The sequence below is a fragment of the Lepidochelys kempii genome, chromosome 17, assembly GCF_965140265.1.
Source record: "Lepidochelys kempii isolate rLepKem1 chromosome 17, rLepKem1.hap2, whole genome shotgun sequence".
In the NCBI taxonomy this organism is placed as follows: domain Eukaryota; kingdom Metazoa; phylum Chordata; order Testudines; family Cheloniidae; genus Lepidochelys; species Lepidochelys kempii.
In genome coordinates this window covers 24,777,622-24,789,168 of record NC_133272.1, presented here as the reverse complement: position 1 = coordinate 24,789,168, position 11,547 = coordinate 24,777,622, and the positions used below count along the sequence as shown (strand labels likewise).

Genomic DNA, 11,547 nt, shown 5'->3' with positions numbered 1-11,547 from the left:
AGTGGCTGATAGGGGCCCTGGGCTCGCCCACTACGCCATATCCAGCCCAGGGACCCTACAAGATGCAGCCAAGGTCTGCTCAGTCCCCAAACCTGCTGCTTTCTCCCTGGGCTGCTTCCTACCCACCTCTCACAGGCTTCCCGAGTCCACCCTTCCTGTAGGGCCAAGCCCCCAGGGGTCTTGCTCTTTCCCTGGCTTCCCCCCGTTCCCACCCCTAACAAGAGGGGTGACTGCAGCCTTCCTCCTTGCAGCCAGTTCTGGAGCCAGCTTCCTGGCTATTCTAGCCCAGCCTGCACCAGCTCCATCACCCAGTCAGGGGTTGCTTCTCCAGCCTGAGCCCCCCATGTGGGGCCAATCTCCCTAATTGGCCCTTTCTCCTCCCAAAGGCCTGATCGGAGGGGACTGGTCACACAATGGGGCTAACAACAAGAGAATACCCATGATGGACCCAAAACTGCCTGACTCCCATTCGTTTTAATGGGATTTGGGTGTCTAAATCCCTGTGGCTACACTGAAAGTCTCAGCCATGGTTCCCAAACACCCCAGAGGCTGGAATTCATTTGCATAAAGTGTTCATCAAACAATTAAAAATAAACCAATTAGGAAAAATCAGTGTCTGTGAACAGTTTGGGCCAGCCTGATCCCCTTAGCTTCTTACCCTGGGCCTGGCCCCGCTGGCGTCACTGGAGCTATTCAAGGAGTCAGGCACTAGTCACCATGAGCCAGGGGATCAGAACCTAGTCTCCTGGAACCAAATCCATCCACTGAGCTGTTTGTTACAAACCGGTCGCCCAGCCCAAGGCCTGCATTCTGTCATGCCAAAACCTAGAGACAGTAACTTTTAACATGGAATCCTTCTCATTGGCACACACCTTAGCACAAACACACCTCGTGCACACACACACCCTACAAGTACAAACATACACACATGCATGTTCCTGTTACAAGAGGTTCCCCCCACAAGTAATTCCCATCAGCCATATTTATTGAGAACTTTGTGGAGCGATAAAAATATTTCCACTAGAGCTGTAAGATTTTATAAACCTATATTCTTTATATACTTTAATAAATGCCTCTCTGACAATCATGCAAAGATAGGTATTTCTGTAAGAAAACAGCTCGATAAAAAAGGAAATGGAAAGCACTAATCCGTCCGGTGAGGCTCTCCTGCCCTGGACAGCTGCCTGGTCCCTCACACAGCCAGGGAGAAGACACCCTCTGGCTTTTTGGTCTATTCAGGAATGCAAATCACTCATGACGTGGTACAGTTTTCCCACAATGCCCTGCTTCTATCAGATGAGCCAGACCTGTCTCCTCAGAGTGTGGAATGACCTACAGGCCTGTCCCCTCTGCTCAGCACAGGTCGTGTCTTAGAAAAAGCTGCTTTGACTCATACTGACTACACCGAAGGGCGGCAGGGAGATAGCTTCCTTTCCTCCTATTCCTGTCCAGCACACCTGGAGAGACACTGCGTCAGCTGCGTCTCAGAAGTGCTGTGGCCAGGGGGCTGACTGGCAACTGCCCACAGCTCTGCATGTAGCCTGCGATGGGGGAGCGGAAAATGGTGTTGAACCAGAATGTGCAAAAGCAGCCAGAATTTGGAGACAAATACACATCACTGAGTGAAAAGCAAACTGTGCAAAAGGCAGAAGAGATGGGGGCAGCCCAGCACTCAGACCTGAGCTTGGATTCTGACCACCCGTCGTGGGAGGGATGGGATCTGGGTGGGCGGTGAGCTTATCTGCACAAATACACACACCAGTGGCAGGAAGCTTCTCTGTTGCACCCTGCCCTGCACAGGAGCAGGAAGCCTAGCACGCGGGCTGCAAGCTTCAGTGGCACCAAGGCCGGGAGCAGGGACATGGCTGTTTGTGGAAAGCAGGCCACCTACTCGAACTTCCCAGCAGAACTCAGCTATTTTCCTAATGGTGGCAGTAAGGGAAATGAAGCCCAGTTAGACCTAGGAAACTGCCCTGACTTCCCATGAATGATGCCTTCAAAGAACCTCAGCTAGGTCTGGCAACCTACTAAGAAGCAGATGTGTAGCCGTCACTTTGGGGGGAAGGTTCTTGCCCTCGCTTATTAAGACCTTTACATACAAACAGGACCACTGGTGCTTAGGCATCTGTGGGCTGCTTCTTGTTCCCCAGATTCTTCTGTGTGTGACATCACAGTGGTTGCTATGGAGATTATCATGATGTCACAGAGGGTTCTGACAACTTCTGGGGAATAAACACCAATGAGCCTGCTTTCATGCAAATGTCCCTTGTAGGAGACATAGCATGGAGGTGACTTCTAGAGCAGCCGGACTCTGCAGAGTGTTATTCAGAGCTCTCAGCTGGGCTGTATGGGGAAGGAATGGGCTTGCACTGTACAGCCTCTGGTTGGTGCATCCGCATTTTCTATGTTCCTCAACGGCTCCTCTGCTGACAGGGAGGAGCTAAGTGAGGTCAGCTGTGCTGTGGCAGATGCGATGACCTCAGTGGGCTCAACTTGTGAGCTACAAAACCAGAAAGGGACTATTACCACCTGGAGTCTGATTGTTCAAACCCAGGACTGCCTCCAGCTGGGCACTCTCACTGGGGTAACGACACTGTGGGAAGCATGGGAATTGCTATTGCAGGATGCTGCTTAGGACTGATGCTCACTCGGGTGGAACTTTGTTGCTGAAAACGGCTAGTGGGAAGGGATCGCCGGTCTGAGCCAAGCTGCTCAGAAATCACACAACGCTTGAGAAAAAGTTCAGGAAAGCCTTCCCCATTGGTCGCTGAACATTTGTTTCAATAGATATTTTTGATGGAGCTTTAAATTTCAGACAGCGAAAGACATCCCTATGGGGTGAGAGCTAATTAATACACTGGCATTTCAAAAGAGCTGATTGTCCTAGTACCTGAGCACCAGACACAAGAAGCTGAAGAATTCCCCTCTATTTGACACTGGTGAGGCTATATCTGGAGGCCTGCATCCAGTTTTGGGCCTCCCACTACAGAAGGGATGTGGACAAATTGGAGAGAGTCCAGCGGAGGGCAATGAAAATGATTAGGGGGCTGGGGCACATGTCTTATGAGGGGAGGCTGAGGGAACTGGGCTTGTTTAGTCTGCAGAAGAGAAGAGTGTGGGGGGATTTGATAGCAGCCTTCAACTACCTGAAAACTACCGGAAAAATCATGGAGCAGGTCCTCAAAGAATCAATCCTGAAGCACTTACATGAGAGGAAAGTGATCAGGAACAGTCAGCATGGATTCACCAAGGGAAGGTCATGCCTGACTAATCTAATCACCTTCTATGATGAGATTACTGGTTCTGTGGATGAAGGGAAAGCAGTGGATGTATTGTATCTTGACTTTAGCAAAGCTTTTGACATGGTCTCCCACAGTATTCTTGTCAGCAAGTTAAAGAAGTATGGGCTGGAAGAATGCACTATAAGGTGGGTAGAAAGTTGGCTAGATTGTCGGGCTCAACGGGTAGTGATCAATGGCTCCATGTCTAGTTGGCAGCCGGTGTCAAGTGGAGTGCCCCAGGGGTTGGTCCTGGGGCCGGTTTTGTTCAATATCTTCGTAAATGATCTGGAGGATGGTGAGGATTGCACTCTCAGCAAATTTGCGGATGATACTAAACTGGGAGGAGTGGTAGACACGCTGGAGGGCAGGGATAGGATACAGAGGGACCTAGACAAATTGGAGGATTGGGCCAAAAGAAATCTGATGAGGTTCAATAAGGATAAGTGCAGGGTCCTGCACTTAGGACGGAAGAATCCAATGCACAGCTACAGACTAGGGATCGAATGGCTAGGCAGCAGTTCTGCGGAAAAGGACCTAGGGGTGACAGTGGACGAGAAGCTGGATATGAGCCAGCAGTGTGCCCTTGTTGCCAAGAAGGCCAATGGCATTTTGGGATGTATAAGTAGGGGCATTGCCAGCAGATCGAGGGACGTGATCGTCCCCCTCTATTCGACATTGGTGAGGCCTCATCTGGAGTACTGTGTCCAGTTTTGGGCCCCACACTACAAGAAGGATGTGGATAAATTGGAGAGAGTCCAGCGAAGGGCAACAAAAATGATTAGGGGTCTGGAACACATGACTTATGAGGAGAGGCTGAGGGAACTGGGATTGTTTAGTCTGCAGAAGAGAAGAATGAGGGGGTATTTGATAGCTGCTTTCAACTACCTGAGAGGTGGTTCCAGAGAGGATGGTTCTAGACTATTCTCAGTGGTGGAAGAGGACAGGACAAGGAGTAATGGTCTCAAGTTGCAGTGGGGGAGGTTTAGGTTGGATATTAGGAAAAACTCTTTCACTAGGAGGGTGGTGAAACACTGGAATGCGTTGCCTAGGGAGGTGGTGGAATCTCCTTCCTTAGAAGTTTTTAAGGTCAGGCTTGACAAAGCCCTGGCTGGGATGATTTAATTGGGTATGGGTCCTGCTTTTGAGCAGGGGGTTGGACTAGATGACCTCCTGAGGTCCCTTCCAACCCTGATATTCTATGATTCTATGATTCTATGATACCTGAAGGGGGGTTCCAAAGAGGACGGAGCTCGGCTGTTCTCAGTGGTGGCAGATGACAGAACAAGGAGCAATGGTCTCAAGTTGCAGTGGGGGAGGTTTAGGCTGGATATTAGGAAAAACAATTTCACTGGGAGGATGGTGAAGCACTGGAACGGGTTACCTAGGGAGGTGGTGGAACCTCCATCCTTAGAGGTTTTTAAGGCCTGGCTTGACAAAGCCCTAGCTGGGATGATTTAGTGGGCTTGGTCTTGCTCTGAGCAGGGGATTGGACTAGATGACCTCCTGAGGTCTCTTCCAACCCTAATCTTCTATGATTCTAAGTAGGCTCCTCCCAAGGGAGGACCCCAAACTCTTTGGTAAAGAGATGCTGAACCAGAGACAGCAGCTGGTGCAGGGCCTGTGCATGGAGATTGACGTGACACAGGGACACCCACAAGAATCACCCATCTTTCTCCAGATGGCATTGGTCACCATCTGACAGAGGCAGGATTCAGAGAAAGTGATGGAACACCTCAAGGAACTGGACTGCGCCCCAAAGTGACACAACCCAAACGGTGGAAGCTTCTCAGAATTTATCCAAACTATCTTGAACCTAGTGAGTCTGCAAAGTTGGGCTGGACGACACAAGAACCAGCTTCCTCAGGACATTTCTGGTCTTCTTTGCTTTGCTGGGCTGGAGATGCTGTCAGGACAATGATCCTCTCCATTCTTCAACACCTCTGTTTTGGGGCAGAATGCAGGCAGCCTAGCAAGCGTGGGAAGCCCTGGAAAGGTTTTGTTCAAGTTTTGGGCAAAGGTTCAAGTCAGTCTATTTTATTCAAACTGGTTTCTCCATCTGTGGTGCCCCAGAAGGATAGAAATACCAACTGTCTGAATGAGGAATGCTCTCCGGGCACAACCAGAGAAGTCAGTTGTAGGGGGAAGAAGCTCCAAGAGGACAATTGAGCAGGTCTTTAATCTGGATTGAGGCAAACAAAGGGGTTTTCCATTGCATTTGTGAGTGATATTTAGTAGGAGACTTTGCGAGACAATGCAGAAGACACTGGGAGTAGAGGTCTGGGTGCGGATAGAAGAAAGCTGCTTCTGTCCTTGAAATGGTTTGGCCGGTCTCCAGGCCCCACCTTGTTGCCAGAGCTGGCTGGGAGGGTGAGCTCACCCAGGTCTTGGTTCCTGTTCTTTGCAACGATGTTGGGAAATCCACTCTGGACATTGTGAGTCTGTGGCCTCACCCACCAGTTTGCTACAGTCATGCTCCTTGCAAGGTGGAGTCCGTGATCAGCAAGGGGGGTTATAGGGAGCTGTCAGCTGCTGTGTCCCCGGACTGGTGTGCAGCACACTGCAGGATGGGAGACTGGAAACGGGGCCTTAGTCTCCAGCATGGCCAATGGAGGTTCATCGAGACTCTCCCAACAAGGCAAGGACACTGGCTGAAACAGGGCACAGAAGGGCAACTTGCCTGGCCAGGGGATTTCTGGGAGGGCCTAGCGTCAGGGATCTCCTTGTGCACTGCCATGTACAACTCACAATGAAATGCTGCCTTCCTGCCCCCATCACCCAGCTCACAGGAGAGAGGAGGGGCCCTGCAGCATCTGTGTGCACATGCCAGGAGGGGACCTGATGCCTGCTGTACGTGTGCGTAGGCACCTGTGCCAGGCTAGGGCCCTGCAGTGTGTGTGTGCGTGTGTGAGCAGTGCAGCACCAGCCCTGTGCTCGCACACACAGCGCTGCTCCCATCACTAGGCCAGGTGTGCCTGTCCGTCTCTCACTGCCCTGCTGGGGGAGTGGCTGGTGTGGGAGATGCTGCCTGGCCACACCAGGATTAGTAGAGCAGACGGGGGGCACTGGAGGATCCTGATGTCCAGTCCCTCAAGGAAGCATATTCCTGAGCATATTTACCACCATGGGACATGGGTTCTGTGGCACTAGGACTGTTTCTATCTTCTCTGCTCCTCTCCCACCGGTGCCACGAGGCCACACTCTTCTCTGAGTGCCACGCATGGAGCCCACTGGCCTCACTAGCGTAGCACATGTAGGAGAGAACAGAATGTGGGTAAGACCTGAGTAGGTTCCTGAGGGTGGCTCTCAGCTGGTGGCCAGGAGGGAGGGGGCCCACAGAGGCTACAGGCGCCCAGCAAGTGGTGTGACTGTGGCTTGGGGACACAGACCCGCACTAGTTTTAATATAGTGAGGGCGGGCTGCAAGTAGTGAAGCTAACTGGAGTATGGACCCAGCATCCTGGGAGAGTTTTACGTGGGTGGCTCGTCCATGTCGAAGCCTGTGCTGCTGTCGTTACCCACGCTAGCTAGATGGACGCTAACGGGGGCATGCAACGTCTGCTACAACCCCCCTTCACTTGCTGTGTCGACATCCCATACATCCGCTCTGCCTGGGCAGGGCCCTGGGGGAGCAGCTCATGCTTTGCTGGGAGCAGAGCAGAGCTCCCTGCAGCATAAGCTGCCAGGCCACAGGCTGCCTTGGGGACTGAGAGTTTTGCTCTGGAACCACTGCAAAATGCTGACTTCACTGGCTCCTCATATTGTTGGGGAGCAGCCTGGGCACACGGCCATGGCCACTGCGCTGCACCAATCAGCCACGTCCCAGGCCTGCACCTGCCGCACGAGGCCTGCTCTGGGGCCCAACTGTGAAGGAGCCTTGAGGGGAAAATATGTGAAACTCAGCACTGGGGTGGGGGGGGAGGGGGGGGGCTGTAGACAGACATGCGGCTCTGCACACATTCAACATGAGGGAAGCAGCCCAGTGGCTGGGCCTGACTCAGTCAGACCATGGGGAAGACTGCCTGCAGCCGCAGGTGGGCAAGGCTGGGTTTGCAGGAGCCTTGCCAAGGAAGCCGGCTGAGTCCAAGCCAGGGTAGGCATGGGGAGGGTGGCAGCAGAAGCTTTGGTGCGGGTCAGCCTTTATTTCCTGTAGGTCGCTGAGGAAAGCGCAGCGAGGGTCCATAATAAGGCGTATTGCGTCAGCTGAAGGTGCTAGGTGCATTGTTGGTATTGAGTAGCATAGCTGGCTTTGATGGCTGGGCTTTGATGTAAACATTTCTGGTCTAAGTGGGGCGGGAGCTGGAGAGGAATGAGGTGGCTAGTGGGAGTCCTTCATCTGTCTCTGGATCTTCTGCAGCATCTCCTGCATCCGCCGCAACTGAAATGGAATAAGAAAGCATGTGAGGGCCAGCTCCCCGCCACCCATTGCTTGGGCATCAGCACTCTGCTTCGGAGACCGGGACACAACCGTTGTGCTCCCTTGTGCCAGCCAGCGGGAGTGACAGCACAGAAGACTCGTCCTCTGTCACCGTAGGGCCTGATTCTCCCCCACCTCACACTGGGGTAGCTCTTTGATACCTGTGCACAGGGAGTGCAGGGGCTGTTCAATGCTGCCCACTCTGAACATTCCACCTGCACGAAGGGGGCTGATGGTGAAGAGTGCTGGGGCAAGGAGCAGGCCCAGCATAGCTAGGCAAAGCCTTGGGAATACAGAGAGAGGGGTTTCTCCTGGGAACTCCAGTGGCAGGAGTTAATTAGAGCAATGCCGCAAGGAAGGAGGGGCTGGTGAGGCAGAAGGGGTCCAGGCCGGGTCTGGCTTTAGCTCATATCTTCAGTCCTGAGCTGGCAGAGGGGAGCAGGTCCCTGGAATGTGCAGAGGAGGCCAACCTCGGGGTGCGCCAAGGCCAGCGAGAGCAGGGAAACAAGCTGGTTAGCACCATGGGCAGAGCAAACTCGACCTTCAAAGGATGTAGCTAATTCCTCGGGGGGAAGAACCCAAAGCCCAGTTCTGTGGGAGGGAGACCCAGGGAGGTGGTAATGGCTGCAGGAGGCCAAAGGTCAGTGGACAGCTTTGCACTGTGGATGGAGCTGGACTCTGTTAGCTCCTCCAGTGGGAGGGGAGTGGAAATACGCAAAGCGTGGAGTGTGTCAGGCCCTGCTGCAGGCTGCCTCTGCTGCCACGGAGAGCGAGGGGGCCACAGCCCAGCACCGTTGCATGCAGGGAGCGGGCGAGAGCACAGCTCTGAGTTCTAACCAGGCCTCCCACGGGCGGGGGGGCTCCAGTGTAGCCCCTGGCAGGAGACAGAGGCCCCGGCCCCGCACACACCTCTTCGTCCTTCTCCCGAATGAGTTTCTCTGTCTCAGAGTCCGGCACTGCTGGGACAGCTGGGATGGGGAAATCTGTCCCGCTTTCCCGCGTCAGTTTGCTAGAAGGCAAAAGAGGAAGAAACACATGGGTAGTTAGCACGGCCCTCAGTGCGCTGGAGAGGCCAGGCCAGCCGGGCAGGCGGCATTTAGAGCGATGGCACAAGGGCGGTGGAACTATGGGAGACTGCGTCCCACAAGCCGCACCTTCCCGTCTCTCCAAGACTGCACCGGTGGGACCTGCACCAGAGAAGCAGGATTGGGCCTGAGGCTCCTGTGCCCTGTGTCCCTGATGCCACCAGCGCAAATGGGGGCAGAGCAGCACCATGCTGACAGGCCGGCGTGTCACACCCAACCCGCACTAGGGAACGCGAGCCCACAGACAGCGCCCCAAGGCAGACTCAGGCTGTGGCTGCAAAGGCTCCTCAGAGTTGCTCTGGTGTCTGCGATGCCCATGGTCACACACTGCCGGGCCCGTCTCCTTCTGGGGAGCGCGCAGGGCCAGCCGGCTTGAAGGGGAAGTGAGCAGGGCCTGCTCCCTACAGAACCCCTGCCCGTCACAACAGTCAGAGAGTGAACAGGTGACTTCCCATCACAAGGGACAGGCCCACAGTAGGATCTTGCTGGAGAACTGGCAGATCAGAGAAAATCAAAACACACAGGGGGTGGATTTACCAGAACCCAGAGTCGGGGGAGGGGAGTGACAGAACAGGCCAAAGCTCCTAATTCCCCCCAGATGGGGCCCGCACTTAACACCTGAGCAGCTCCCCTTTGCCACTCAAAGCCTGGCCAAAGAGCCAGGTCTTGGAGATGGGGGAGCCCATTGGTAGGGCCCCAGTGCCTCTTCCCTCTCCTCCCCTGAGGATATGCACACTGGGTCTGTGAGCCCTGGGGCTTCTTTCTGAGAAGTCAAGCCCCAGCAAAGCGCACACACAAGAGGGATTGATACTGTGCCCATCGCTTTGGTAGCTTCCAGAGAGGCATTCATGACGTGACTGGCCCCGGGCCCCCTCCTGCTGCTGTGCAGTGCTGGGTTTCAATTGGGGAAGGCAGGCTGAAGCAGTGCACCTCAACTTGGAGCAGGACGGGGCGAGGTTTGTGGAGGTTCTTCGTCCCAGTGGAAGGGAGTTTCACAGTCCCTACCCAGCCCCTGAGAAAGCTCTGTCCCCAGGTGAGCTGCTCCCATGCTACTGGCTGCCGGTGCTGCAGGTGACAGAGTCCTGTTCCACTCCTGCTGCTGAGGGGCCCGCCAGATGGGCTCTGGGGCCACTGCTTGACCCCATTTGGATGTATGGGGATGTTACATTTCCCACACTAGAGGGCCCAGACACACAGGCTCCGTGGTCACACCCAGCTACCCAGAGAGGATGCTAATGTGTCCTCGGACCACCATGCTCGGGAATGGTCCAGCTGGCAAGTGCAGCCTGGCTGCTTCATGGCAGATACTCTCCTAGTCTCTAGCTTTGCCTCCATTTATCCCAGGGTCAGTCAGCAGCTAGCCGGAGACCCAGGTCACCCCCCCCCCCCACTCTGGCCTTCACCAAGGACACACCCAGGCCCTGCTCAGTGGGGGCAGCTCTTCTTAACACACATGCTATGTCTCATGTAGGGATCAGCCTTCTAATCCACACAATAGGACTCAACATGAAATGCGCTGGCCCAGTACGACATAATCCACCCAAGGCTTTGCCATGTGGCTGGACCACAGAGCATCACCCTGGGATGCCAGGGACCTGTTCCTCTAGCAATCAGGGAAATTCCACAAGAGCATGAGTGCCACCTTGTGGGGCATCCAAGATTGTTAGGATATCCCACAGGGTGTCCCTACCACTCACTGGGCCTTGCGTGTCTCTGGGCATTAGGAACAGCTGATGGTCCCCGAGCATACGCCTATGGGGAACACACACTGGCCTCCCCTTGTCATTCTGCAGACAGACTGGGCCCATCAGCAGCCAGGACTCCTTTTTCCTGTACAGGCATCTGCGGTGCTTTTGGTGGGTCAGGTAACCTAGCAAGGCCCTTCCCCTCCATCAGTGGTCAGTGTCCTCTCTCAGCCACTGGCTGACATCCAGACCCATCAGCCAGACATTGTCACACAGCTTGGGGACTGTGATACTTGCCATCAAATGATCAGTTTGTAGACATATAAGAACTGCTGTTGAAAGAAGCCCAGGTTAACGGGGAGGCCCCAGGACAAGTAGAATCCAAGACCAGTGCGGGGGCAAGTGCTAGGACTAGAGCCTCCCTTGCCACTTGTGTGGCTCACCAATATAGCAGCAAACCCACTGTACAACAGGCAGCGCTTGCCTAGCAAGCGCTTGCTCCAGGATCTGCTGGATTCCGAACTCGGGTGCAAAACTTCAAAATATATTTCTTTAGGAGGAAACTCAATTTGTATAAACCCAGCCAGATTGGGATGGTCCCGCGCTTCCCATGGGCAAGGGGCCATTTCACAGAAAGTGAGATTCCTCAGTGGGAGAAGAGTCTGGGACAGAACAATGGTGATGCTCTCGTTACATGAGGCAAAAGCTCCAAGCTCAGCTCCAAGGGAAAAACCTGCTCTGGCTGAGCTCAGTGAGGAGTGAGAGTCACCCCTGTGCAGAGGGTTAGCACACGGCCTGTGCACTGCTTCCCTCCCATCTAAACTCACACCACTTCAGCACTGCCCATGCCCTGGGCTTGCCCTCTGCCCAGCAGCGAATGCTACCCAACAGACAGCAAACTGCAGACAAAAAGGCAGCATGTTTGCAGAGGAGCAGGAGAGTGCTGGGGGATGGGGGGGGTCACCCCAGCGAAAAGACTAAACTGGCAGCTGGAGCAACTCATTCTGGGGGATGAATCAAAGCACGTCTCTTCATGCGCGGTGTTTTCCACTTCCCCCTGGAGAACGAGGAGAGACATTGTGC

General features: G+C 54.3%; 1 protein-coding gene across 8 annotated transcripts in view; it reads right to left on the bottom strand.

The window, feature by feature from the left end:
• Positions 1-1,029: 1,029 nt before the first annotated feature.
• Positions 1,030-11,547, bottom strand: part of SEPTIN4 (septin 4) — a 78,103-nt gene continuing 67,585 nt past the window's right edge. For 7 of the 8 annotated variants that reach the window (XM_073315309.1, XM_073315303.1, XM_073315307.1 and 4 more), the window contains 2 exons: positions 8,604-8,703; positions 1,030-7,655 (listed from right to left, as the gene is read on the bottom strand). In XM_073315309.1, coding sequence (XP_073171410.1) covers positions 8,638-8,703 — 66 coding nt within the window. In that variant the 3' untranslated portion in view covers positions 1,030-7,655; positions 8,604-8,637. Of the gene's footprint in view, positions 7,656-8,603; positions 8,704-11,547 lie in introns of those variants that run through there. The other variant, XR_012155386.1, reaches the window with a different exon arrangement.